Below are 27,235 nucleotides of genomic sequence, written 5' to 3' on the forward strand. Positions count from 1 at the left end.
AGGCTTTTGTCTGCGGTTCCATCTTTCCTTGAGAGGGTCCTGTTCAATTCTGCAGCCTTGAATTGGAGATCTGGACGTAAAGAGACACACAGAGGGACCACTTTGAGGAGGCTGCCAACGGGAAGATTGAGTTTATGGAGCTGTGGTTGCGAAAGGCATAAGAAAAACACTCTTTGGTGTTTCATCTATTTTTGGCAGTTGAAACTGTTGATATAAATGCCAAAAAAAATTACAATTTTTACAATAATTCTTAATTTTAGTAATTCCTAGTTTTAAGCTGTTTTAATTGGCAAGTAATGACATTTTGGTGAAATATATATATTATATGCATTATATTAAATGTACATAAAAATAATCTAATAAGTTAAATGAGGGCATTAAAGGGTCGCTGTGTATAGTTCACTTATGTGCTGATTATTAAGTTTGTTTTATCTAAAGCACTCATTGTCCTGCATCCTCATTATGTCCATAAAGGGTCCATTTCTAGGCAAGATAACCAGTTTTGCTCACTTTAAATACATGTAATGTCAGTGTAAAGACAACATTGAATTCTATTCTATTCTTTTCTAAATGTGAAAATACAGAACACAATTCCATGTTTCAACTATTACAACTTAAATGTTCACCCACCATAGAGTGCGTAAAAAAGAAATAAACCCCACAAAAAATGTGTGGTTTTTATTACTCGAGGTGGTGCAATCCCCATTACTGTTTAATTCTGTTCATTTTTTGTTATCTTTACAATTAAGTTAATGATATTCTGTTAAAAATACCAGAAAGGAAAACTAAAGTAAGCAAAGCAGCCATTAAGGTCCAAAAGCAAAATTAAATTAGAAAAGATCAGAAAGCATTGATGGTATAAGGATGACGGCTCCAGCAGAAACACAATATAGTAAGTTGAATTTTTGTATATTGAACATATTCCTTTAAATGACTAATAACCTCATTTTTACTCATAGTTACTCCTTTAATCACAGTTGGAATCCAATTCAATCTTAATTCATTTCATCATTTAAAGCCAGTTTTCTGTAAGCAGCCCTGAATCAACTCTATTTTCTCAGATTAGAGTCCATAAATCTCAGAGATATCAGTGATGAAACAAAAACTCAGCCTGTCTGACACTAATGAGGACTGTATACATGTACCAGTGCAGGAACAAACATCAGCCTATTAGTACTTTTTCTTACCTATGTGTGCACATGGGAACATTTGTTGCCTTAAATTGTATTTGACTGAAACAAGTAAAAATATTTCACAGTTTATCGGTGTGTGTGTTGTGGTGCATTTCACTTATTTGAAGTGTAAACATAAAGTGATTAGAGCCAAGACAGCAGCTAAGCTATCATGCTAATGAACAGCTGTACTGCATGTGTGTATGGGTGTGCATGGCTCTTCTAGCAATGTGTGCACAGACAAAACAACAGCGTGTGCCACAGTCATATAATTACATAGTGAGATTTAAAAACCAATTAAACACTTAAATCGTGGACAGAATCATATTAAGGTATCTGGCAAACATGTGTGGGGAAATTGTGTACAGTACTTTCTTGCCTATTGTGTGTCTTTGTGTGCAGTGTTGCACAAATGTGTCAAAAGCATGCAAAGGCGTTTGCATATCGGTGTGTATTTGTGTGTTTGTGATGGCCACTAATTAAGTCTCTAATTGCTACTCTCAATCATTCAGTGAGCCAGGACACAGTCTCTCTTTCACTTTCCTAGATACACACATTCAAGTACACACAATAATCACACCGTGATTAGGCAGAGGGCCAAAGAGCTGGGAGCAACAGCAAAAGGGGGGACAATTTTACTACTGCAAGTGAGATTTAGTTGATTTGTCAACTTTTCTCCAACCAAAAACACAAGAATTTCATAACAGTCATAAAAAAACGGCAGTTGTGCAATCGTTAAAAAAGAACATTTGCATTTCTCAACTTAGACTACAACGCTTATTACGCAACACCACAAATTATTCTAATTGTTTAGAATACAATTCCAATAAGTTTAAGATTGAAAGGCTGAACTGTTTTAAGCAGGAAACTTGCATCATCATTCTAATAACCAACAGTTACCATTAACTTTTTCAGGTTCATAGCAATGCTCATCAGGGGTCACTGTATTTTTGAGAGGTAGAGAGAGGATGCTCTGGAACTAGTTAGAAGAGAAACTTAATCTATCCTGATATGGTTTAGTAGATTTCATTTGTTAATGGTAATATTTATTTAGCAAGCATAAAGATCATCATGTGTCAATCTAGCCATACAACTAGTTACAGTAAATCTAAAACACAAGCAGGAGTAGAAAGTGGTTCTTTGATTAAAAGATGCCTGATAAAAACAAAACAAAAGATCAGTTTGTTGGATGGGATCTTCTATAGTGTGATGGACCATTTCAGTTGTTTCAAAAATTACGGAAAGGGAAATTTCAAATCATAACTTTAGATCAGAAAACTGGATTTAAGCACAAATTTTTAATTTTATAATTCTTTAGAGCAATGTCATCAAGTGCCTATCTCAAAGATTGCTGGTTTATTCATCTAAGTGCATTTACCAATTTACCATTTATTATCTCTATCCTACAGTTTTCACCTTCATACCCTTCGCCGAAAATTCAAGAAGAGAACGGGCAGAGCTCTTGAGTAAATGAACTTCAACAAGCGAACAGTGTTGACCAATTTTTAGTTTTTTTTATGAAAGGAAATTTGAAACCATTTCACACAAGATATTAGGATTCCAGTTTGTGGGGCGTATTTTGTTTCTTTTGCAGTTCCACCTTGCACCCACTAGATGGTGCCTTTGTCCTCTGCTGGTCTGGAGGGCTTCCAGTTCTTCTCACCTCAAACCTGCAGCCTATTGGGTCATCACTTCCTGAGGAGTATTTAAGGAGCAGACTGTCTTCACTTCCATGCCAGAGTGTTTGCCAGTATTGGGTACTCTAGCCCCTCTGAGTTTGCTGATTCACTTTGAGTCCGAACTTCTTCTGAGCTCTTTCAGCAATAACTGAGTTTTCTCTTTGATTTTCTGTCAGGAATTTTCAGATCCACTGGATACGCTGGCCCTTCAAGTCTTGAAAGGGAAACACTCGTCACACTGAGAAAAGGAGACGGATCTCCTCATCTGAACACCGAGCACTTCAGGAACCAAGTGTCAGTCTGCTCAACTGCTCCTCAGGATCTCCTTAGTCTGCGTGTCCGCCCTCCAACGAACTAACCTTCTACTGACCAAGCCTCCACAAACGGGATCTCAGAAACCCTCCCCAACAACCGCTGTGAGTCCAAGTTGCCTTGTATTCAGACATTCGCCCAGTTTTCCCACAGTCCTTGAACTCACCACTCTCTTTGCCTCCTAGAGCTTCCACTTCTGCTTCACCAGACTGCAGGAACCTCCCTTAAGCTGAGGAACTGTTTTTCCTATCTCTGTACAATAAATCTTCAATAAACTGTTAAATCTTTCTCGGTCTCTGTGAGTACTTCTGCATGTGGGTCAAATATATTGGACCCATCATGTCACAAGATAATTCTTGTTGTGGCAAAGCAGGAAACTTAGTTTGAGATTTTAAAAGTGAACTTTACTGTCACTGACCATGAGGTTTTTAGCTAGGAATATTTCATAGTGCGTACACCTTGATGTATCGCATCTTTAGGCTTTGCGCTGTGTAGGGGGTTCCGGGGGCCCTGGAAAATGTTGAAATTTAGACTATTTTCTAAATTTTGAGGTTGAATGCAGCTAAATTTTGTCTTTGAATACAAAACTACTCCTTACATTATTATGCTTCATTGTTTAATTCAAACAATCAGAAAGTGTAATGCTGCATTTTCCCACTCCATCTTCTTGTAAAATTTTGAACATTTGAGCCAAGCTTCCGGGGGGAATTTAGGGCGTGCCAAAACTGTACATATCAAAAACAGGGCAAACAATTTGTCATTTTTTTAGTAAAGGGCATACAATGTACACCCGTATGCATTGCTTGCTGAAAGCCTGCTGACCATATATTATAGTTTTTGTTAGGGAAAATCTCAAAACTGTAATTTTGTTTTGTTTATTTGGGGCAGGGCCGGTTCTAGCCCTTTGGTTGACCTAGGCGAGATTGAGTTTTGCGCCCCCCCCCCCCCCCCCCCCCCCCCCCCCCCCCTCACTTTTGCCGTGCGGAATACCAGTACTGTTTTCAGCATCTGTTTAGTGCTTCATTGAGTTGTGTTTACAGTTCCACAAAGAGTGCTGTGCGGTGACTTGTGCCTACAGTTGTGCAAAGTGTGTGTTACAAAATTGCAAATTGAGTGCAAAGCAGTGTTTGTTCTTTTAGTTTTGTGAACTCAGTGAGTGGATTTGCTATAAGTATTAATAGTTTTAGAAATTGTGCTATAAGAATCAAGGTTGTGTTTAAGCATTCAGAAAAAACTGTAACTTAGCAACTAACTTAGCATGGAGTGATGCATAGAGAAATACCAGAATAGGTTTCAGTACCTTTTCTTTTTTATTATTTTAAATAATTTAGTACACACTCAAAGTTAGGACTGTGCAAAAACACTTTTAACCATCTGTAAGGACACTTAGGTAAAGTATAACTAAAAAACTGGATTGAATCATTGAATGAATTTATTTCAGACAATTAACAAATTTAACACACATTAAACAAATATTAAATAAATCAATTTCAGAAATTACCAAATAACAATAAAAAATAATAAATTTAAGAAATTCTTCAACCAAGGACTACATAAAAAAGTAATTGATAAACATTAAATTAAATTTTCTGTTCCAGTTCAATTAAATCATTTGAACATAAATAGAAATGAGATAAACAAAATTTTCCTCTAAATAAAATATATCAGGTATATTTACCCTGATTTCTGACATTGATTAGTGATTAAAGAAAGGATTAACCCTCTACAAACAAAAGTGCTTTTATGAATACCATTACAAAATTTAAAGTTTGAAGTTGTTGTTTTTTTTTTTTGTTCACATATTCTATGATGAACAGCCATAACTTCATATATTTTGATGATTATTTGTACATCCCTTTTGAATACTCAATGCAGATAATCACTACAAAATATTTTATTTATATTAGTATCTTCTACCCATTCTCAAGCTAATAATATAGCACATAATTCTGCTGCATATATACTGAGAAAAAAATGATGTCAACATTAGGGATGGGGATCGTTAATATTTATTGATATCGATACCTTTATCGATACTCCTTATCGATCCGAGTCTTTATCGATACCACTATCGATACTTTTCTGTTATTTGGTGGAAAGACGATGCAACAAAATTTTTTTAACAGAACTGGTATTGCTTCTATTGCTTAACAAGTGAGCATAACAAAAACGTTTCTAGCCTTCAATAAACATGGCTAATGTAATAGGCCACTTCGAAATGACATAAAACTAACTAGAATATATTTTCACAATTGTTGGTTAATGTATTGTCTACTGTCACTTTTCATCATGTTTTTTAGTGATTAGGAAAATATTTAACAAATAAATAATTGTATTTTAAATTAAATGTAATTTTTAATAAATGTTGGCATCAGTAGTTTAATTATATATAGAGCAATATACAACTGTATTACTCATGTTTCTCGCCAAAAACAAAATTTCCCGTTTTCTTTACGTTACACTTGAATACATTATGATAACCTAATTGTCGTTTTACTGAGCCAATCTGAACACATCATCACGCAGCACGTCTGAAGCTTTATTTACTTTTCAAGCTAACTAGCTTGTATGCTTCCGATTACAACACGGATTTCACAATTACTATTTTTAACTGACCGGACAAGCTACAAAGTCTGTGTGCGCGCTTACCAGTGGTACTCTGAGTGGATGATGAAGACGGACAGACTGCGGCGGCAGGAGGAGGAAAATAAATAAAAAAAATAAATAAAAAAACAGTGGTATATTTATTTGTTCATATTTTGCTATTTATATATACGTAAGGTTAAGTCAAACTGACGGACGCTTCATAACCGGTTTAATTCGCTTTTTTTTCTAATTCTATGATTAATGGGAAGTAAGCCTAAGGGCGACGCTAGAGGGCGCCCCCAACACATTTGTTGCCCTAGGCAATTGCCTAGCTCGCCTGTAGCAATCGCCGGCCCTGATTTGGGGGAAGGATGGGTTGCCTCTGATCAATGTGCAAATGCAGCTACTGTAACAAGTGAAAATTTTATTTATTAATAGAAATTGCAGTACTGAATTATAGCTGTTTTATGAGACCTTTTCTTAAATGAAGTCAAGTAAAAACCTTGTTGTGGTTTCATAATTCTTGAAGCATGGCTAGATTCAATAAAGCCTTCACAAACTCATTAATTATTAATCAATTTTGACTAGTAAATAGTAAATGCTAACTGCTGTTATCTTTCCATCTGAAGCTTGTATCCTTGTTTAAGTAATTTCATCAACTTTCTACTGGTGCAAATGAAAAAGGACTTAAACAGCTAATCTATTATAGGTAGCATCAGCATCTTGTCAATGCTGGTAAATAAGTAGAGGGAAAATAGCTTAAGTTACCACTTAACGGAAGATTTGTTATTAAAGAAAAAGATCTAAGGATAAATATTTTGTTATAATTTCTATAGTAACTTGCTTAATGCCAATAGAACTGGGTAAAATGGCTGTGCTGAAGTGGAGGAAAGCAAGTAGATCAGTTGTGATGGCTTGAGAAATCTGTTGATAGTTACAGCAACACTTTGCACCAACACCTTTGATCGAGCACCGTCAATTTGTCCATCAGCACCAATTTCATGGGTGCTTTTCTCCATTAGACGAACCATTTGGTTGGCTTCCTTCAAAGCCTCTGTTCAAAAGTTGGTAAACAGAATTTCACTGAGCATTAAGTCTTGAGATTTTTGAAAAACTATTTTTTTCCAATACCCCCTCACTACATCTTCTTGCTCTACATCCACATCTACAATATACTTTTCTACATTTCCCCAATAGGAGCCATTCAGTTCAGGAGAATGTTCAATTAGCTTTAGTATAACAAGAAGAAAAAGAGTAAAACAATAGATATAATTTTTTTAAGAAAATATTGACAGGATTAATACATAGCTAAAAGGGGAGAGCTCATTCTTTACCTTTAGCACCCAACAGTGTGTCTTTAATGAACTGCTCCAGGTCCTGAGCTCGTTTATGAATCCTGTCTGCATCATCATCTACCTGCTCGCCATCAGCGGACACCTTAGTCGCCTGTTTACACAAAAACATAAACATGCATCAAAGAGGAAACAGGCATTACATGAATATATGAAAGTTAAATCAAGAATGAGAATTTATGAAGTGACACAAGATAAATAGATACAAACAAATCAAGACTTAAAATGAGCAAAACCTCACATTTAAAGACAAGCTCAAGAGCACAAGGAGATGGATAAAATCCAGACATGTATAAAAACATACAAATACACTCGGTCTAACACTGACACACACAGTTTGGAGTGTGATGATAATTATATGTTCTGCTGCCATTTGACAGGGTTGTGTGGAGGGGGGGCTTTAACATTGTCAATAAATGTCAGGCATTAAATCCCTAAAAGTGTGTAGCCTGACAACATGAATGTTAGATTGTGATCGGGATTGTTTTCTATTTTTGGTTAACTCCACCACACAGCAAACCATGACAGCATACACATTTAGAAAGAGAGGGAGGGAGAGGAGAAAAAAGGAAAGTTTCATTCAACAGGAAAGCCACTCTAAGGTTCGAGGACTAAGTGGTAGGGAATCTTCTAAAGCCTTGACTCTTAGCAAAGTCGCCAATGAAAAAGCTATCAGGAAAGTTTAATGGTGCTTTCACACAAAACGTCAATCCCAGCACCAAAGTAGCCACATTCGGGTTCTTTTGCTTGCCTTACATATCTCCAGCAATTGCAAGATGGGAGAGATAATTTACCATCTAATGGTATTTTAACTGACTTTGGTCTGATTTAAGGCACAGGCCTATTACAATAATTTTAAAAGTAGTAGTTGAATTGCTGGTGAAGATTCTGAGTCATCCCGTTCATAGTCATTCCAAAATGGTAAAAAAAACAACAACAATCCACTGAACTTTGTTCAAAAGTTTGAAGAGATTTTGCTTCCCATCCAGGAAGCTTTTACAATCAAAGATGTCAGAAATAGCGTTGAGTTTGAGGCTTTAGAGAGAGGACTAAAAACAAAGCCTTGTTTTGGCTTAGAAAACAAGCAAATTGGACTGGATGAACGGGTGCTCCCCTTTAGAATGAGAGTCGTTTGACTTCTTTGTTAGCCTGCAATACCCCAAACCCATAACTACATATTTAAATTAATTGGTTGTGTAGAAAAAAAACAAACAAACAAACAAAACAACAGCATTGTGCAGCCCAACATCCTTCTGAAAAGGCTTTCCGATAGAGGACTCTCTGGTAAATCAGCTGATTCGTTTCAAAACTGTGTTGAAAAAAATAAATAAATAAATAAAAAAATACCAGACGGCAAGGAATCTCAAGTTAGAGAGAAAGGGTTCAAATTTGCCTCAAAGAAGGTCGGCAAAAACAACTTAAAAAATGACACAGTTCTAAGGTGCACTGCTGCTGCAGACCCTGACTGACGAGATCGTTGGGTATCGAACATTGTGCTGTATCCATTTTGTTCTAAAAAAAATTAAAAATTGATCTAACCAATACAAAAGCCGTAAAATTAAATGTATGACGTGAGACTATTACTGTGGAGCAAACTGCTTATCTGAGAGGTGGTCGGTTCTATTTAGGCTTACAGTCCAGACTACATTTATGGAATATACTGCCTATCATATAAAAACGTATTGATTGTGTATCAAACTAGACAAGCAATACATAGATACAAAATATTCAACTTAAAATTCCAACAGCTTTTAAAGGCTACAATATATCTAGCTTTTTATTCAAAAACCTGAACTCTGTCACCAGTGTAATTTCCAGCTACTTCTTTTGAAAATGACTGAGGCACTACATGCAAGCTGAAATGTCTGCCATGTCTTTGGCTACACAGAGAGGAAAAATTAGATAAAAAAAGGAAGACACGGGCTTAAAGTTGAAAGAAAACAGAAGGATTTGTACCCTGCTATGTAGCTGGTCCATCTCTACCACCAGTGATCCCAGGTTGGAGTCGGCCAGTTGCAGTAATCTCTCTGGAGCTTTCTGAGGCGACAACATGTGCTTCAAAGGGGAAATGGAGAGATGAAAGTATTAGACAAAGCATCCTCTAACACAATGTGGCCTCAAGCAATGTTTCCAATACCACCCAGACCTGTGCTGCTGGGCAAAACAATTTGCACAGAGAAAAATCTTAAATGTTTATTCCCAATTCTAGATAGCTTTGCATTTTAATAATTAGTAAAGGAAACAATGTCAAACTTTAATTTTCTTATACTAATATAAAGAAACAATTTTGTTTAACATTCATTTCAATCAGGGTCAATAAAAATGAATAAAGGGGCAGTAGAGTCTAATAACATCGCCACAAAATCTAAGCACTCTCATAGCCAATAATTAGCTGTTTATAAATACACAGGGGGCAGTGCACCAATGAGAGATGCCGTGATGTGTATGTCGTGATGACCTGTATCTGAAAACATGCTGTTGGTGGAGGGCGTGTTTAAAACAATAAAAAACAACCGTAGATCATTTTAAGTTCCAATGGAGAACTAACTGTACTAGTTGTACAGAGAGAAGTTAAAGAAACAAACAAAAAAACCCAAAAAGGAGTGATAAATGGGATAAAATAAGATCAGCACAGCTTTTACTTGGTGGTAGAGCCATGCACTTCCGCGGTAGTCTCGCGGGACCCAACGCAAAGCAGTGCGGCGCGGGACAAATATTGAAAGATCATTGCGGGTGCGGTCGGGAGGGAGAGCGCACAGTGCGGGTGCGAGCGGTGATAAGCGTCAGTAACACGAACTAAAAACGTGTTTTAAAATGTATATGTATATAGTATATATATATATATATATATATATATATATATATATATATATATATATATATACACACACATATACACACACAAATTACAGGTGGGCTTCATCATACAGTGTTTAAAATTATTAATTATAACATTTTTATTTCATACATGAACGTAATGATGAGTGGCACATAAGATTATGCACAATATATTATTCCTAATATCCTGAGTAGATTTTGGTAGGTTAGTTGGGTATTGCTTTGAAGCAGCAGCTTGTGCCACCTAACGCGCGTCATGCACTATGCAGTGAAGAATCGGACAATTTTAGCCAGACTTGATATACACAATCAAAAAGGTTTAAACTTTCTTTACCTTGATCTCGTCTGTCATGTTCTCAAAGCGGTACAGGACTTTATATGGTGGTGGAAGGGGTGTAGTCAGAGTGACGTCGGTGATGATGCGATAGAGACGGTCCATGTCACTTATTAGCAAACCTGAGCACTCATCGTCACAGGCTAGAGGAAAAAAAACAAAGACACAAGTTTGAAATAGCTGGTGTGTAAACTCCACTGACACCTTGGTGTTGTTTGCCAAGTATCAGTGTAAGTTTTGTGTTGCTGTATATTTCATCAATGTCAACTAATCAACATAACGTGTGACTTTGCTTGGCAAGTTTTATGTTGTAGCATCATTAAGACAAGGCTGCTGATACATGAAAGCAGCATGGGGAGAAAATGGCCCCTTTATGAACATACACTGCAGAAAAATAAAGAACCATTGCACATGGGAAACTTGGGAAATCACCATTTTATGAATTCAAACTGTTTCTAGTCCATCAGTCTCTGACAAAACCAAATCACAAAAAAGATCCACTGCATTCAGGGAGTTCCATGCATAATTTGCACACGCATTTGGACAAAACACAAAACTGTTGTTTGTAGCAAGACCTGCTGATCATGACACCCTTCCACACACATAAAATAGTCCTGCTAATAGCTTTGCCTTCCTTTGTCATTTTTCTGAATCCCTGCTTATGAAACAATACTTGACAATGAGACTGCCTCTTCGCACGTCGTAACATTACAAAGGTTTTATATAACAAACGACCCAATAATACTTCACACGACTACATTGTGTAAGACCTTATAAAACCCCAAAACATTGGATTAAAAAACTAATTAGATAAAACAAAAATGTGCTTTAAAAAAAACTATTATTTTACATTCTGAATTCTTTTTCAGACATAATTTTGATTTTCACTTGTACCTTACCTCCTTAAATCCAAAAAAAAAACGAATTACCCTAATAATATCTCGAACCATTCATATTTATTTTTTTCTATAACGAATTGAAATTATCTGACGTGAGAAAGATGAACTACATATAAACATATATTGCTTTGCATATTTAATTTCTGTATAAAGGAAAAATCCAGAATACTCAGGTGTTTCAATTTTTATCATCATGTTTTGTGCTTCGATAAGCAACTGTATTTTACTCACAATATAGTTATTTATAAAATTTAAATTAGAGCAAATTAAAAAAGACAAGAACATATCCAAAACAAATTTAAACATACATAAATTGATCATATTTAAGCTGATATATTAAGCAATATACTGAGTATGTGATACCTCCTTTAAATTACCCACTGAAGGTAATCTATTATGGCCCCAAGTCTCCTTCTAGACATGAGCTGGGGGATACTCATATGTTACATCTGCATCTAATGGATTAATAATCGTATTGTAAGCATATTTTCATAGATCTATGTAGGCAAGTTTAATAATGCAACAAACTGTGTGACATGACTTGTTATATTTAAGATGAATTTCTGCAATTGATGCAGATGTTTATATCTTTATATTCTCATGCGGGAGAAGCGGTTTGTTGTGCCTGGCAAAATTATATAAAAGCCAGAGCTTGGGGAAAAAAATAAAATAATACAGTCGTCAGAACAAAGAGCTTTGATTATGGTTTGGACACAAAAGCAATCAGTTCGGTGCAGCATTTCCAATATATAAGCACAAGTTCAATGTGGAAACGTGCAGATCATGCAAGACATGAGCAAGAAATGTCCTCACCAACCTGACAGCAGCAATTTCACATTGGCCTCTGTCTTACAACCTTTCATCTATGTTCTCATTCACACACTTTCTTCCAAGCATGTTAATGGTACTAAATTGGCACTGCCATCATTATCATATTAAGTTTAAATTAGCTCCAAATGACATTGAAATTATTGCTTTAATGAATAAGTATGACTTCTGCTATTATTATGTCTCCCATGGCAACTAAAGGAAAAGGCTTCGATCTAGATTTGATTGTCAAAATACAGCAAAGATTACAAAATCATGTGACATTTCATATGTGACCCCCAGGAATGAGAGAAACCATTGAAAACGAATGAAATGGACCAAGACTGAAGGGTTCATGGAGTCTGGAAACCTTTGGTGCAAATGGGCTTTTCTTTTTTTCCTGTTCTTCTGATTTCTGCAGTTTAAGGCTATTCTGTATAATGACCTCAGTTTATAATACTATTTAGATAGGGTCAGTAGGTTCACACAAACTAGTTGTGAGACATATCAGTGCAAAAAAAACTTCAAAAAATAAATAAATAAAAACTTCAAATAAACTATTTAAGGACCAACCATTTAGAGAAAAACCTTCGACATCCAGAAAATATCCACTTTTAATCTCAAGCTTTTAAGCTCCCAACTGTTTTAGATGGGATTGCTTTGGCGGAACTTCATCGTTAATTATTGTGAAGTTGCACCAAACTAAACATTTTTTTTTAAGTGATTGTAAATATCTGGCTTACAATACCCACTGATGTAGCAAGTAATTTTTATTTTGCTCAAAGGCTTAAAATAAAATGTTAATATTAGAAAAGTGGCAAACAGAAAATTGTAGCTCTTCAAAAAGAAAGTATCCAACTTTGGGAAATAGAACAGTATTGCTATGCAATTAACCAAAGCTACAGTGTGTAATTTTCAGCGACATCTAGCGGTCAGACTGCAGACTGCAGCAACATGAACGTCTCCCCCCCACCGCTTCTCCCCCCCAACAGTACGGCGAGCGTTACGGGACAAAATGTCTTCCACGACGTCGGAATCACCTACCTTCTCAAGTGATGAGGTTTGTTTACATAGATAATTTTACAGATAGTATTTCATTAGTCTGTGTAGGGTATAGATTTCATGTAGACTTTAGATAATAAATATACCCGTTATTTTTTCTACATTGTTGTGACGTTTTGGTGAGCTGCTTTGCATGGTGATATAAACAGATGAAGTAATTGTAGTCATTAGTTTAACAGCGAGATTGTGTTCGCTGGAAGAATATATATTCCCCGTTTACAGAGTCCAAGTCTTGTTTGTTGCACGGGGGTTACAAGGCGAGGAAGAGGGCAGAGGGCGAGGGCAGAGAGGGCGGGGTGGGCGTGCAGCGGTGCCAGCGGGGTGAGAGCAGAGGAGGAAAGGCTTGAAGATCTCCAAAGGAGCCGGAGAGAAGTAACCGAGGTATATATCCAGAAAATTATTTTACAGAAAATTACTGAATCTTTACCTGTGAAACGTCAGGGACGTTGCTGAATAAGTATACTGTAGAGTAACAGCATCATCACGCAGCATGTTATTGTTTTAGACAGGTCTGAGCATCCTGTACTCCAAAAACTGCAGTGATATTAGACAATTGTGTGTGTAGGATTAATTACCTGTCCAAGAGAAAACTGGCAACTTGAGCGTCACTTTGAAAACCGTTTTCCTCCATCAGTGACTTCCATCGTGTAAATTCCGTGCCAATGTTGATCCGTGTTTTTTGCCGTTTCTTGTCACGCTTGCGTTTATTCTCGTTGTGTTTCCGCTTCTTAGATGACGGGGGTTCGGTGTCCGCCGCTTTTCGTTGTGATACAGAGTAGACATGATCCTCCATTCGTCTGATGTTTGGCCACACAGTGCCAAACAGTTTGCAAAGTCACTCACGCCTGCCGCCTTGTTCACCTTTCTTGTTACTGAGGCGCAGTATACCTGCTTCTTCTTCTTCTTTGGTTTCAGGCAGACTAAACGCTTCTCAGGCATAATACTGCCATCTACTGTTCAGTACCGTCTCAGTTAATCTCTCTCAACTTGCCGTAGTTATTTTCGAGCGTCATGGGAGATCTCGCAATCGCTAGTTTGTTGGCTCTGCGCTGCCGTAGCGCAAAGATGTCAGCCCCCATGGCTGCGAGACCCGCTCCTATGTAATTATAAATAACGAATTCTAAGGCAACGCAAATATTATGGTTAAAAGTCTGAGCTCATAGGTGATGATAAATAACATAGTTATGTATAATATATTAAATTTCTGACTTTATATCCCTGTAATTATTACACACTGTAGCTTTAACCAACGTTTTTATAATCATGCCAAGTAATATCTGTTTAATAAACCATCCTGCTATCTCCCATCAACCTAAAGAGCAGATATTTTCACCCACAATGGTTTCTAAAAGTCTTAAACTTTTTACTTTTCGTCAAACAAAATGCTATGTAATTTCACAAATGTTTATAAATTTTATAACAATTCTAAATACAAAGTAGAGTTTAAAAGACCAAGAGGCAGGAAGAGGAAATGAGACATGACTGGTTCTGCAGGTAATTGCAGCCACCAGCCAAGCCGACGGAGGAGCATGGAGAAACGGACATACCATATTCACAGCCCTGCACTGGTGAGACTGGTACATTGCTTACTATGTGATGGTTACTACAACACCACCAGATATATTTCATGACAGCAACAAGAACTGTGTCAAGTAACGGAGTGTTTAAAACAGCCCTTTCTTAGTCTACTACCACTACTACTGAACCAACTGCGACTTTCTGTATCAAAGCTGTCGGGCGCACACATGTAGCCTCAACTCACATCCCATACGTAAGACTTGTAGTGGGAAAAAGGAAATGTGTCCCCATGAATTGCAACCTATTTTGTAGCACACAGCTTATTCAATGCAATGCAGAAAAAAAATCGGTGAGCTCCTTGGTTTTGATTTTTAACGCTTTATCATTAAAACCTGAACATGCATGAGTATTCTTTCATCCTTCCTGCCCCTAGTTTCTTTAACTTCGTAATAATAAAACAATTCTAATGAATGAACAAAATCAACTTTTAAGTGCTTGATTTTAACTACAACTGTAAATCAAATTCCCATAGAATCACATACCTCTTGAGGGAAAAAAAACCTTCGGACATTCATTTTGAATAAAATTGCTGCTCCCAGTGATTATCCATCCAATCAATTGGATTTTGGTCTGGTGATGGACTGTGACATGTCCAGTTATTAATCCTCTGATCATTCCAGCCATTTACCACTTTTAAGCACCTCTTTAACAACCTCAGTCAGTGTTTTATGTGATAGATGATATGATTTACAGTTTATTCTCAAATATTATTTGCTGAATGAGCTGTAGTGATCACAGTCCTTTTTTTTTTATATATATCTTATGTATTGTCTCACATGTCTACTTGAAACAGGTCAGTCTCAAAAAGGAGATTCATTTCCTTTATGGTATCTAAGTATATAGATAATAGTGCAGTCAAAATAATGAAACAGTCAAATTAATGGACTGCATAACTATCAGTCGTCCTCCTGATAACGTTGGCCAGGATTTGTTACACTTTTGAAATATGTATTGAAAAGTGCTCCATGATACATTAAACCTTTACCATTTTATCCCACTTTAAACCTCTCCAAAGCTTTATCCCTGACTTGTCAAGATTGATCTTCAAATTCACCAAAAAAACTTGTGTATATATATATATATATATATATATATATATATATATATATATATATATATATATATATATATATATACACATACACATATATATATATATATATATACATACACATATATATATACATACACATATATATACATACACATATATATACATACACATATATATACACATATATATACATATACATGTATATACATATACATACATAAACACATACATACACATTGCATTTGTCTAATACTTAAAACCTAAAACAAACTTACATTTGTTGTTTTAATGAGTCAACATTTTGTTGTACTCCACTTGCTAAGAAAACTAAGAACATGAAAACAATGAATCAAACATAAACCGTAAGTAAAGAGTTAGTCTTACAGATTATCCCAGAAGCTCCACACACATGCCTATCCATGCACTGGTCACACGAGATTCCAGATGCCCCATCCCTGCAGCGGCACTGGCCCGTGACAGGGTTACATGGTCCTGGTAATGACCCCCACGAGGAACACTTACACTCCTCACAGCGACCACCTGGCATCGTCGGGTTACCATGATAACCAGTAGCACACCTAGAGGAAAGGATAATCAACATAGATAATCAATTTGTCATTGGAAATTTAAATGGGTTTTAATTCTCCTTCATTGGTACTGAAGAACCTTGTAGTTGGACAAAAAACTAGAGCAGCACCACCAAAGAGCAAATGACTGGGACCAATAAGAGTTAATCACAAAAGAAATACAACTAAATTTTTTTAATCGTGATTAATCGCATCAATGCCTGAGTTAACTCGCGATTAATCGCATTTTAATCGCAAATTTTTTTTCTGATTGAAAATCATTTAAATACTCTCGATGACATACAAAAAATACATACAGGCTAGGTTTGTGCCAATGTTCTTTTTTTAAAATGAAAACAGGTCACAGACACTGATTTATGCCATAGAAACATATGGCAAGAAGATGGGGAGGCATGTAGCAAAAAATAACAAATATGTAGCCAAAAAAAAGGCCCTGAAAACAGGCTGATGTAAAAGACAGTCTTTACAGTTAATACAGTCTTTTGAACAAAGACAAGCATTTTACCCTACTGCTATAAAATGTAGTACAGTTAACATTAGATGTTAATTAACCAAGATAATAATGAACAATTTTCAATCAATACATCAAAATCAATAGACCGACATCACTAGATGGAGGTAGTCTATGCTCTAGAAAGTTACTTTTCAGCCTCTTAACAAAAATGAGAACACACACACACCCACCCACACACAGACACACCCACCCACCCACACACAGACACACACACACACACACACACACACGATACCGACCTGTGGCGTACACAGACAGCAAGTGTGCCGTAGCAGATTCCATTTCACCTCAGTAATCTGTTTTCTCAGCGTATTTCAGGTTGCTACTAGTTACCAGACACTCAACTTGTTTGTTGGTGGTGGGGCTTAAAGAAAAGGCACTAGCGTCACCCAGTGTATGAGCGTCTTTTTTCCTTGAGGAGCTCCGCTCTTGAAGCCTATGGAAAATGCATACACTGGGGGGAAATAGCTGCAGGCTGCAGCGGGATGTACTTGGAAAATTGTACCATAAAACCACATAGCGTTAATCTCACGTTAAAAAAATTATCGCCGTTAAAATGGCCTCGCGTTAACGCGATAATTTTGACAGCACTAATATATATATATATATATATTTTTTTTTTTTTTTATAATAGAATTACACCTGGATGTAATACGTTGTATACGTAATCCTAAGTACCGTATTTTCACGACCATAAGGCGCACCGGACTAAAAGGCGCACTCTCAGTTATGTGTCCCATTTCTGTATTTAACACACACATAAGGCGCACCGGACTATAGGGCGCGTTTTTTATATACAGGTACAAGTCCTCTACTACCTTTAAATACCTCTACTGCGTATTTAAAAATACAGCGGGGGCAAAACTGAGTATGACTGTGCTTTATTCATGTATTTATTACAAAGTATTAATCAAACCTGGCAGCTGGCCGTGAGACAGAGACATCGCAGATGACACAGCGCTGTGGTCACTCCTAAATTAACTTAAAATCCTGAAACCTGCTGACGGAATATGTTCGCTTTTATTGCCGGTATCCTGGTGCCTGCAGCTAAAATTATTTAGATGAAAAACACCTGCCAGCCCAGGCTGCCCAGCCTACAGGCTGCTGATGAAGAGATTTCTGCTGTCAGCGCACCGCTGGTATGTGGGGGTCTGAGCGCCTCCGACAGAAATAGATAATCTGGATGAACTGACTGCAATTATTAAGTTTTCAGGTGGACTTTCTCACTTAAAAACATATTAAAACTACTTTATTCCCACTGATCACAGCAAATATAGCTGCAAGATTTAGATTATTTAGATGAAAAAACACCTGCCAGCCACCGCGATGAAGAGGAGGAGACGCGCCGGGGATGCTGTTGAATTAAGTTTTCAGGGAGAAAAATACAGCGGGAGCAAAACTGAGTATGATTGTGCTTTATTCATGTATTTATTACAAAGTATTAATCAAACCCATCAAAGTCATCATCCTCTGTTTCTGAATAAAACAGCTGCGCTAAATCAGACATGCCAGTTTCCCCTTCTTCGCTGTCAGTCACTTTCCGTGCAGCGCAGCTCCTCAGAAATAATGCCGGCTTTTGCGAAAGCTTGAACAACAGAGCCAGCAGACACTTTAGTCCAAGCATCTACAATCCATCCGCAAACTGTGGCGTAATCTGCCCGGCGCTGCCTTCTTATCCTGAAACTGTGGTCTCCGTCGGTCATCCATCGCTCCCACGCCGCTCGCAGCCTTACTTCGAACGGCTGCTTCACACCGATGTCGAGCGGTGGAAGCTCTTTTGTCAGACCCCCGGGATAACGGCGAGCACAGCGTTCATTTGATTCACCTTTTTTTCACATCGGCTGTGAGATGGGCACGCAGCGATGGTGATGCGTGGAAAAAACCACCTAGTCTTCTCACATACACCTGCCTCAGCCACGCATCCATCCAGCCTTTTCCATTTGCGTTAATATCATATGTCATCAGAGCGCTGTCTGTCTCGCTGGCAGCTCCCAGATCAGCTTCTCTGATTGGTTGATGCGGCGCGTCCAGCAGCAAAACTTCAATTTTTCCATCTCGAGCAGCAGAAGCGCGGCGCTTCAGATGCTTAAACGCTCCCGACGTGCTGCACCAAAATGCGCTGCGGGACCTTTTGCTGCACCTATATGCGCGTCAACCATTGACTTTGCATGTAAACTCGCTGTTTCTGCTGCACCTGCTGGGTCCGGTTCACACCGATGTCGAGCAGCGTTAATTTGTTTCCCCATGTTTTTCACATCAGCTGTGAGATGGGCACGCATGGAGTTACATATTAACAGCGATGGTGAGGGGTGGAAAGAAAAACACCTGGTCTCCTTACATTCAGCCACTCTTTCATCATCTCCTCAATGAGGTGGTCTCAAAAGTCGCAGTTACAACACACATAAGGCGCACCGCACCATAGGGCGCACCGCACATTTTGAGGGAAAAAAAAGACGTTTAAGTGCGCCTTATAGTCGTGAAAATACGGTAGCATAAGGTTTGACTGGACTAAAGTTTGAAGAAAAACATAATCTGAGTTAATCTTAATGTGAAACAGAATTATGTTACCATCAGAGATATTCTCATTAGAGAACCCTCAAACGAATAATACAAAATTAATCATAACATACAAAATGTATTCTAAAAGGTTGAAAGTGAAGATTCTGATTAGCATTGTACATAAATAGCGTTTTCAGTTTTACATGGGAAGGTATGCGCTGAAATATATGGATATTTGTTTGAGTTTATCCTTTTCCAGGTCAGACAGAAAACAGTTTTTTGAGCTCCATAGAATAATTTGTTTGTATATCATCATATAATTGTTGGCATAAGGATAAACTCGGACACATTTATTTTCTTTGCATGAGTCTCACCTTTCACAGTATTTCCCCTCATATCCCTCAGGACAGGCTGTACAACGGAAATCATCAACACCTTCTGCCACACATGTAGGGCTAAAACTAGATACCAAAAAAAAGCACATTGATGAGTAAAGAATGTTTAATTTTAACAGTCTGAATCAAATGCAAAAATTAGTCACTGATGGATTCCTCATTAAAAACAGTATAGAAGGAGGAAAAAGAAATATTACTTATTCTCAGGGTTGGTAAGGGGACAGGCACAAGGTTTACAGTCATCTGTAGAACCACGGATGACGCCGTAGAATCCTGGAGCGCAACGTTCGCAGTGATCCCCCTCTGTGTTGTCTTGGCAGTTCTACCAACATGAATGCACAAAATTTGCAACTATTTTGAAGACCATTTATGCCTACCTTTTCAAAAATCTCAAACTACCCACTCAAAATTTCCATCTTTCACCCAGCATGAGTTCTGTTTGTGTGGTTTGTTTTATTCTGATGTAGTAAAAGAAAGCCTTTTCTTTCAGTAGACTTCATTGAAAGAAAGTAAAGAGTAATTAAAAAAAGAGGCAATTTGGTTATCTTGATGTTTTATTTTCTACCATGTAAAATGAAAAAAGTTTTACTGTGCATATCAGACAACTGTAGAGGATTTTTATTTTCAGTCCTTTTGATTGTCAATGTTCACAAGTCAGGAGAATGCTAAGATGTCAGGCAATTTGAAAATCTGTTTCCTTATGATTTACTTATTCATTGTCATGTGTTTTGCCCCAAAAAGTCTGCTCCTAATTGGAACGACAGGTAAAATTAGTACTGCCAGAGCCCTACAAGTGATTCTGGCCAAACCAATAGAATCAGAATTTATGTAGACGGCTTTACAGCACAACGTCTTCTGACCAGAGTGAAGTTGCCCCCCCACCTTCTTCAAATCAGACAAACTTAGTGTCAAACGTTTGTGCTGGTTTGTGCAGCAAAAATTTTCGTTTGTGCCGCTATCATTTTAAAGATATAAAGAATAATTTCTAGAGGTCATCAAAGGTCAACCAGCCCCCCCAACCTTCTTCAAATCAGACGTAATGGGTGTCAATTAACTCAGCTCCGTTTGTGCTGGTTTGTGCAGCAAATATTTTCGTTTGTGCTGCTTTGGCTTTGAAGATATTAATGGAGATGTAAAGGTCAAAAGGTCAACCAGCCCCCCCACCTTCTTCAAATTGAACAAAATTGGTGTCAAACGTTTGTGCTACGTTTTTCCTGGTTTGTGCAGCAAAAATTTTCGTTTGTCCCGCTACCATTTTAAAGATATAAAGAGATGTTTCTAGAGGTCATAAAAGGTCAACAAGCTCCCCCCCACTTTCTTCAAATTAGACGAAATGGGTGTCAATTAACTCAGCTCCGTTTGTGCTGGTTTGTGCGGAAAAAAATGTCATTATATATTTAAAATGGTTGCGGCACAAATGAAAATTTTTGCTGCACAAACCAGCACAAACGTAGCACAAACGTTTGACACTAATTTTGTCCGATTTGAAGAAGGTGGGGGGGCCAGCTTCACTCAGGTCGTCTTCGGTAAGCACTGGCACAAGGCAGCTTGTGCCTACTCTGGAATTGAGTAGAAAACACAAGATTCGGCATGCTCCACAATGGCACCCTGATCTTTTAGAAATTGAGCGGAAGTTCACAGACCAGCGCAGGATAAACAAAGAGATTCCCCCCCCCCCCCCCCCCCCATCATTAGGGATCAGATAAAGTCCTTAGAACTAAGATGCATGATAACACCCAGCCTCATGTGGCAAGAGTATGCAGGCAGTAGAAGGAATTGATGGTATTGACTGGCCTCCATGTTCCCGTGACCTAAATCCAATAGAAAATCTCTAGGAAAACATGTTTAGATCCATTCAGTTGCACCTCAGACTGTCCTTAAGCTCAGTGATTCTTGGTTCTGGATTTAGCTGGAGGCCATACAAACTACCGAGTATAATTTGAGCTCCTGAGATGACATCTTAGCAAATTGGAAATACCTGCCGCCTCATTTTTTCCACTTTCTCTGCAACTTCGGATTAAGCCCTCCGACAGCTTTACACCGAAATCTTTTTGCAACAATTCGACAGGACTCGGATTTCAATTACATTGAAATCTTTTTTTTACATCTACTTGAAATTTTCTCTTGTTTAAAAAGAAGGAAGAAAAAAGCAACTGACAGCTGTTACATGCAGATTCACACATCTAACAGATAAGTAGGAAGTGCCCCATTTGATTCCAACAGCTTTTATAATGCTCAGTATCTCAACAGCGCTGGAAGAGAAATGATTGGCCTTTGCTCTTTACCATTCCCATTTTCTCAGCTTTTTTTTTTGCCTTTTCCATGGTTCAACTTTTATCAAGCCTAGGTGGCTTTCAGATAAGAGATACATTTGTCCACACGGTAATGATTCTCAGGCCCACCTCTGCATGATGAGGTGTAGTAAGTCTGTGTGCAAAGAAGAAGCAGTCAATGTGTCGTCTGTGCACAGGTGCAATTTTACACACTGGTGTAAAATCGAAATAGCAGAAATAGTCATTATAAAGTGTTATTTGAAAGTTGGGAAAGACATAACAGTTGACAGGTAGATTTTTTTAAAGCTCATTTTTAACTTCATTTATAAGCATTCCAAGTAAAGTCTAATGTTACTCTTATTGAAAATATAGCAAAAATACATAAATAAAAGGAACTTCCGACATGTGTATCCAATATTTACACAGAGAAAGAAACAGAGGCAAGCACTCAGTAATGTTAACAACTAACAATAACCCCCCTCCCAAACATGACCGAAACAAAACTATAGTATACAAAATCACTTCTCTATAGTCCTCATATCCCGGAGGTCCCCTATAATGCTCTCCACTTGTTTGTTGAAAATGGGAACTTTAGTTGGTACAATAGAAAGTTTTTTTCTTAACGAGGCAAGTCATTTCCATTACCTTCCTCAATTTCTCGTTACTGCTAATTACCACAGAAACAAACTCGTTTAGCGTTTTCAATTTAGTCTGCTCCGTTAGAAGATGCTAATGATGCCGTTATGGAAAACGAGGTAGAAATGGGCAAGGAAAAAATAAAAAGTCTAGCAGGCAAAGAGAGACAAAAATTAAACAAGAGGGAGGGGAGACACGGAAAGAGAAAAACAAATTGGTACCATGTAGAGAAATTAGGCACATGTGAGACAGAACGAGGCAAGGTAAAGAAGGGCCGTGAGTAGGAAGAGAAAAAAGGACACCCAAGAAGATAATAAAATTAAGAATGTATAAAAACAAAGGAGAAGGTGGAACCTTAAAGGAACATAAAAGAGATCTTATTAAAGTTCTTCCACACAGCACTGCACAAGATAAAGTCCTGAAATTAAATATTTGTTGACACTTGTTGCCTTAACAATTTGAGTTCTGCATTTTTTTTTCTCTTTATAGTCTAATATGTAAATTAAAAGCACATGCATTGATGCAAGTAGTGGAGAAAGATGCCTCCTACTGCTAAGTACATTGACTAGTTGCCATGGAGACTGGAGACAGGCAGGTAAACTTACAATATTGTTCTCAGTGAAAGAGTTTATGCCAAGTTCTTATGCAACTCCACCCGCTGCTTGGGTGCATAGATATAAACACCCACAAAACTGCTTATTGCTGCTTTTGCGTTACTGGTCTGCTGCACTTCATTCTAGATGGTCAGAAGGGCACATATATTCCCCAATATTCAAATAAGTAAAATAAACTCTTCCACCTGCTCCATTGATCAGATGTGTTATACTTTAAAGCCTATCCTATGTATCCTAACAGACATGGGATGTGACTTGGAACAGCACTCTGCTGAAGAGTTCATCTAGGTAAGTGAAAAGATACGATAATAAAAGCTACATCAGTAACAATGGTAACAACAGTTATGGATATTTTTCCCCGAATGATATTTTGGGAGCTTTTGTGATACACTCACAAAAATGAAAGTAAAAAAAAAGACAACTAGATAAATCAAACACACTAAAAAAAAAACAATTCTTCTTGATTATCTAATTGTCTTCTACTGCAATGAATATAAGGTAAAGCAGAAGAATAGCTTCCAATTTAGGTATAGAAGAAAAAGAAAAGCTACTTAAAATATGAACGAGTTAGCCAGGTGGTAGATAATTATCGCCAGGCTAATTACTGTACCTGACATACCTTCTCATGCAAATCCACTCTCACTTTCTCATTACACTCGTTTCTCTGAAAACTAGTCAACATATGGCTCTGTGATGGGCTCTAGCAGCAGAGTACTCACATGTGCATACTCATTTACCTGGCATATTGAAGTCTCAGGGTCACAAGTGGAGGAATGCCCACTGCACTGACACTGGACACAGCTGCCCATGCCTGCAGCTGTGGGCACTCTGGATGCTGGGACAGAAACCAGCGACCCATAGCGGAGACGATAGAAACCTGCCGCACATTCCTGTGCAAAAAACAAAGCAGATATTTAAAAACACGGAACAAACCAACACACGATAAAGCTGATATTAGAATGCATAACTAAACAGATGCACACAGGGACTGACAATAATCACACGGTAACTTCCCTAGTTTACAGTTGACTGATTCCACTCTCACACACACAATTAAGACGTATTCACTCCAGTGACTTTTAGACACAGACATACACATCCGTGCATATTTATACGCGTGCAGGCTTGCAAGGTAACTCTCTATCCCTCCCTCTCCTGTTCAGTAATAATTAATGGAGTCAATTTAAAGAGCCATCTGTTCCCTCTGCAAGCACTAAATGCCCGTTTAAAATACTTTATTAGCAACGACGGCAGCTACAAATAGCACAGCCATCTGTCAGGCAAGCCTTGTACGACCTGAGCATTTTAAGGTTAGCTTCATTTTGCTCCTCTCTGGCTTCATGTTAATAGTACCTTTACTTTCTGAATTATATAGACCTGTATTTTCCCCAACAACACAAATCAGCATTGTTCTGAAGAAAAGAAAAAAAAGTGGCAGTAAACAGGAAAAAAATCTTGTGAGATTAACACGAAATCCTGAAGAGCGTTCAGGAACTACTACCCACAGTGAAGCCAATGTGTAGAGTCTGTATCAGAAACAGTCTCCATAGAAACATCATTAAATTAAAGATTAGGTCATTGCTAAAAGGATTTCTGTGGCTTGAGAAAAGAAGCTTGTCTGCTCCAAGAAAAAAGAGACGAGTGAGCAAAGGACATATTTAGAAGATTAAACCTCGTGAGGTTATATTAGACAAAGTGCCTTGGAATATGTTAATGAATTAATCACAGATCGTCTTCTCACACTACCAGTTACAACAATGTAAGACCCCAGTTGGAAAATAAAATATCAAACCATTCCTTATAAATTACATAAAACGGAGGAGAGAGAGACTTAAATAAAACACATGTTGCTTGCAAAGACTGAGCCTTTACATGTGTGCATACCTCACAGGAAAGCCCAGAGTATCCAGTGGGACAGTCGCATTTTTCTATTTGATGGGCTTTTTCATTTAGCTCTGTCGGCGTTCCCTCCTCTGCTACGGTTAAGCTGATTTCTGAAATACTGCAAGAGAGGCAACATTTGATTCATAGTAAATATTTGTTTACAACTTTTTTTGATAATTGTTTACATATAAAAATCAGAAAGAGACCATTTGCAGGCTTTATGTTTGAAGAATAAAGTTGTATCTTGAGAACAAACAATTTTACAATTATCAATGATAAATCATTTAGAAATGAAAGAAGCTGTTAATGTTTTACCGGCTATGTCTCATCAGACTGCCATGTGATGCCTTTATGAGGATGTAGTCCACGTAGAACAAAACATCCATGAAGTCCTCTCGGGTCATAGACCGGCCATCTTCATACCTCCATTCATGCTTAACATAGAAAGAGGCAGATAAATTGTATCTCTGAATTTTTGAAGTACTGCTTGCATTGCCAAATTCAAGGTAGCCCCACAACCATCTTCTCCTTACTGTACCTCTGTCATGTCGATGTCATGACGAGTGAGCTGACCAATCTGAAGTCCTGGGATGTGCCGGGTTATTAGAATGTTGTGATTTGGACCTCCTTTAATAATGACTTGAGGCTCATAGGATGACGGACCAGTTTCATCTCTAGCCTCGTAGTACACAGCGTATTTCAGCTGCCCTCCATAGGCTGTGATCTAAAGAAAAAATAAAAAAATAAAAATTCCTAGTTAGAAGGTGAGATTTTTTTTAAAGCCTTTTGATAGGATAAATAATAAAGCCCTTTTATTTTGTTAAATTTAGAAAATAACATGAAGAGCCAAAGACATTGTATTGCCATTCCCAAATAACTGCCTTTTTTCACAACAGTATTATATTGGGAGGAAAACAAAAACAAGAATACATGTTTTTCTGACATGTCAATGCCTTAAAGCCCAGATTCTACATTCTTTCCTCCTGTACGTGTCATATTAGTTGCAGAACCCCTCTGTGAGTCCATGAAAAGCGCCACACATCAGCAGAATAGCATCAAACTCTACTTCAAGTTCTTTGAAGCCTGAGGTGAGCACGTGAAGTCCAGCCAGAACAGGTAGACCTGAGCTATCTCTATAGTTATGCTGCTATAGGCTTAGACTTCTGGAGGACATAGGGACCCCCATTTCCTCATTCTGCTTCATTCTGTCTCTATTCTCTCAATATGCAGAATCTGTTAGTTCAATCTCTTACGGTATGCTTTTCTCATAGTAGCTTCGCCTCGTCTGTTCCTGTTTGGCTGTGACACAATCCTGGAGAGAAATATCAGCTGCGCTGCTCCCATCAACACCCTTGTTCATAAATGCTGGAGATCGGCCTGTTTTCCAGTGTAGTCCTGTTTCTCTGACCGTGGCTGGCTGGATGTGCTCTCTTCATCCTCTGACATGGGAGCTGGCTCGGAGCTCGTCTGCCTGGCTGTGTGTTTCCTGGACGGGGCCACCTTTTACAGCTGCTTTTTGTATCTCTGCTTCTGTCTCCTTGAACCCCAGTCGGCCTCAGCAGATGGCCGCTCACACTGAGCCTGGTTCTGCTGGAGGTTTCTTCCTGTTAAAAGGGAGTTTTTCCTCTCCACTGTCACTACAAGCATGCTTAGTGTGAGGGATTGCATCTGAGTAAATGAGTCGATGTAATCAACTGGTTTTCCTTAGATAGAAAACTTTGAATCAATTTGACTGTATGATCTGGTTGAACTGCAAAGTGTCTTGTGATGACTTCTGTTGGGAATTGGCGCTATATAAATAAACTGAATTGAATGGAAGAGAAAACTGGAGTTAACACTAGGACTCCCAGAATACTGATCCTACTAGAACTACCACAGTTAGTCAAATTGACCGGTGGCATTTTCCCCAATAGGATGCAAGAGTAGTGATGACGTCATCAACTGAAATGGTTCTAGTTTGCCATATAAACCCATTGTGGATATGTAGACCTTAAAATAGGCATTTTTTAAAGGCTGTTGTATATGCTATTACTATTTATAGTTTAAATTTTGATCAAAAATAAATCTTTAAAATATATAAGTCTATTTTATTACACAGGTTTGAAGGCTGAAATTATATTTACAAATATATTTACAGTAATTGATTGAGTACACATTTCC

The 27,235-nt window shown here is 37.8% G+C and overlaps 1 protein-coding gene across 5 annotated transcripts in view; it reads right to left on the reverse strand.

Moving 5' to 3' along the window:
• lama2 (laminin, alpha 2) overlaps positions 1-27,235 on the reverse strand; it is a 185,038-nt gene that overhangs the window by 51,608 nt on the left and 106,195 nt on the right. For all 5 annotated transcript variants that reach the window (XM_038271300.1, XM_038271297.1, XM_038271298.1 and 2 more), the window contains 11 exons: positions 25,614-25,799; positions 25,391-25,509; positions 25,076-25,193; positions 23,929-24,081; positions 19,866-19,990; positions 19,648-19,734; positions 16,196-16,251; positions 10,274-10,416; positions 9,058-9,156; positions 7,084-7,195; positions 1-70 (listed from right to left, as the gene is read on the reverse strand). The exon at positions 1-70 is cut by the window's left edge and continues 93 nt beyond it. In XM_038271300.1, the coding sequence (XP_038127228.1) occupies positions 1-70; positions 7,084-7,195; positions 9,058-9,156; positions 10,274-10,416; positions 16,196-16,251; positions 19,648-19,734; positions 19,866-19,990; positions 23,929-24,081; positions 25,076-25,193; positions 25,391-25,509; positions 25,614-25,799 (1,268 nt within the window). The remainder of the gene's footprint in view (positions 71-7,083; positions 7,196-9,057; positions 9,157-10,273; positions 10,417-16,195; positions 16,252-19,647; positions 19,735-19,865; positions 19,991-23,928; positions 24,082-25,075; positions 25,194-25,390; positions 25,510-25,613; positions 25,800-27,235) is intronic.

This window comes from Cyprinodon tularosa, unplaced genomic scaffold (genome assembly GCF_016077235.1).
Source record: "Cyprinodon tularosa strain WSP-4 unplaced genomic scaffold, ASM1607723v1 ctg799, whole genome shotgun sequence".
NCBI lineage: Eukaryota > Metazoa > Chordata > Actinopteri > Cyprinodontiformes > Cyprinodontidae > Cyprinodon > Cyprinodon tularosa.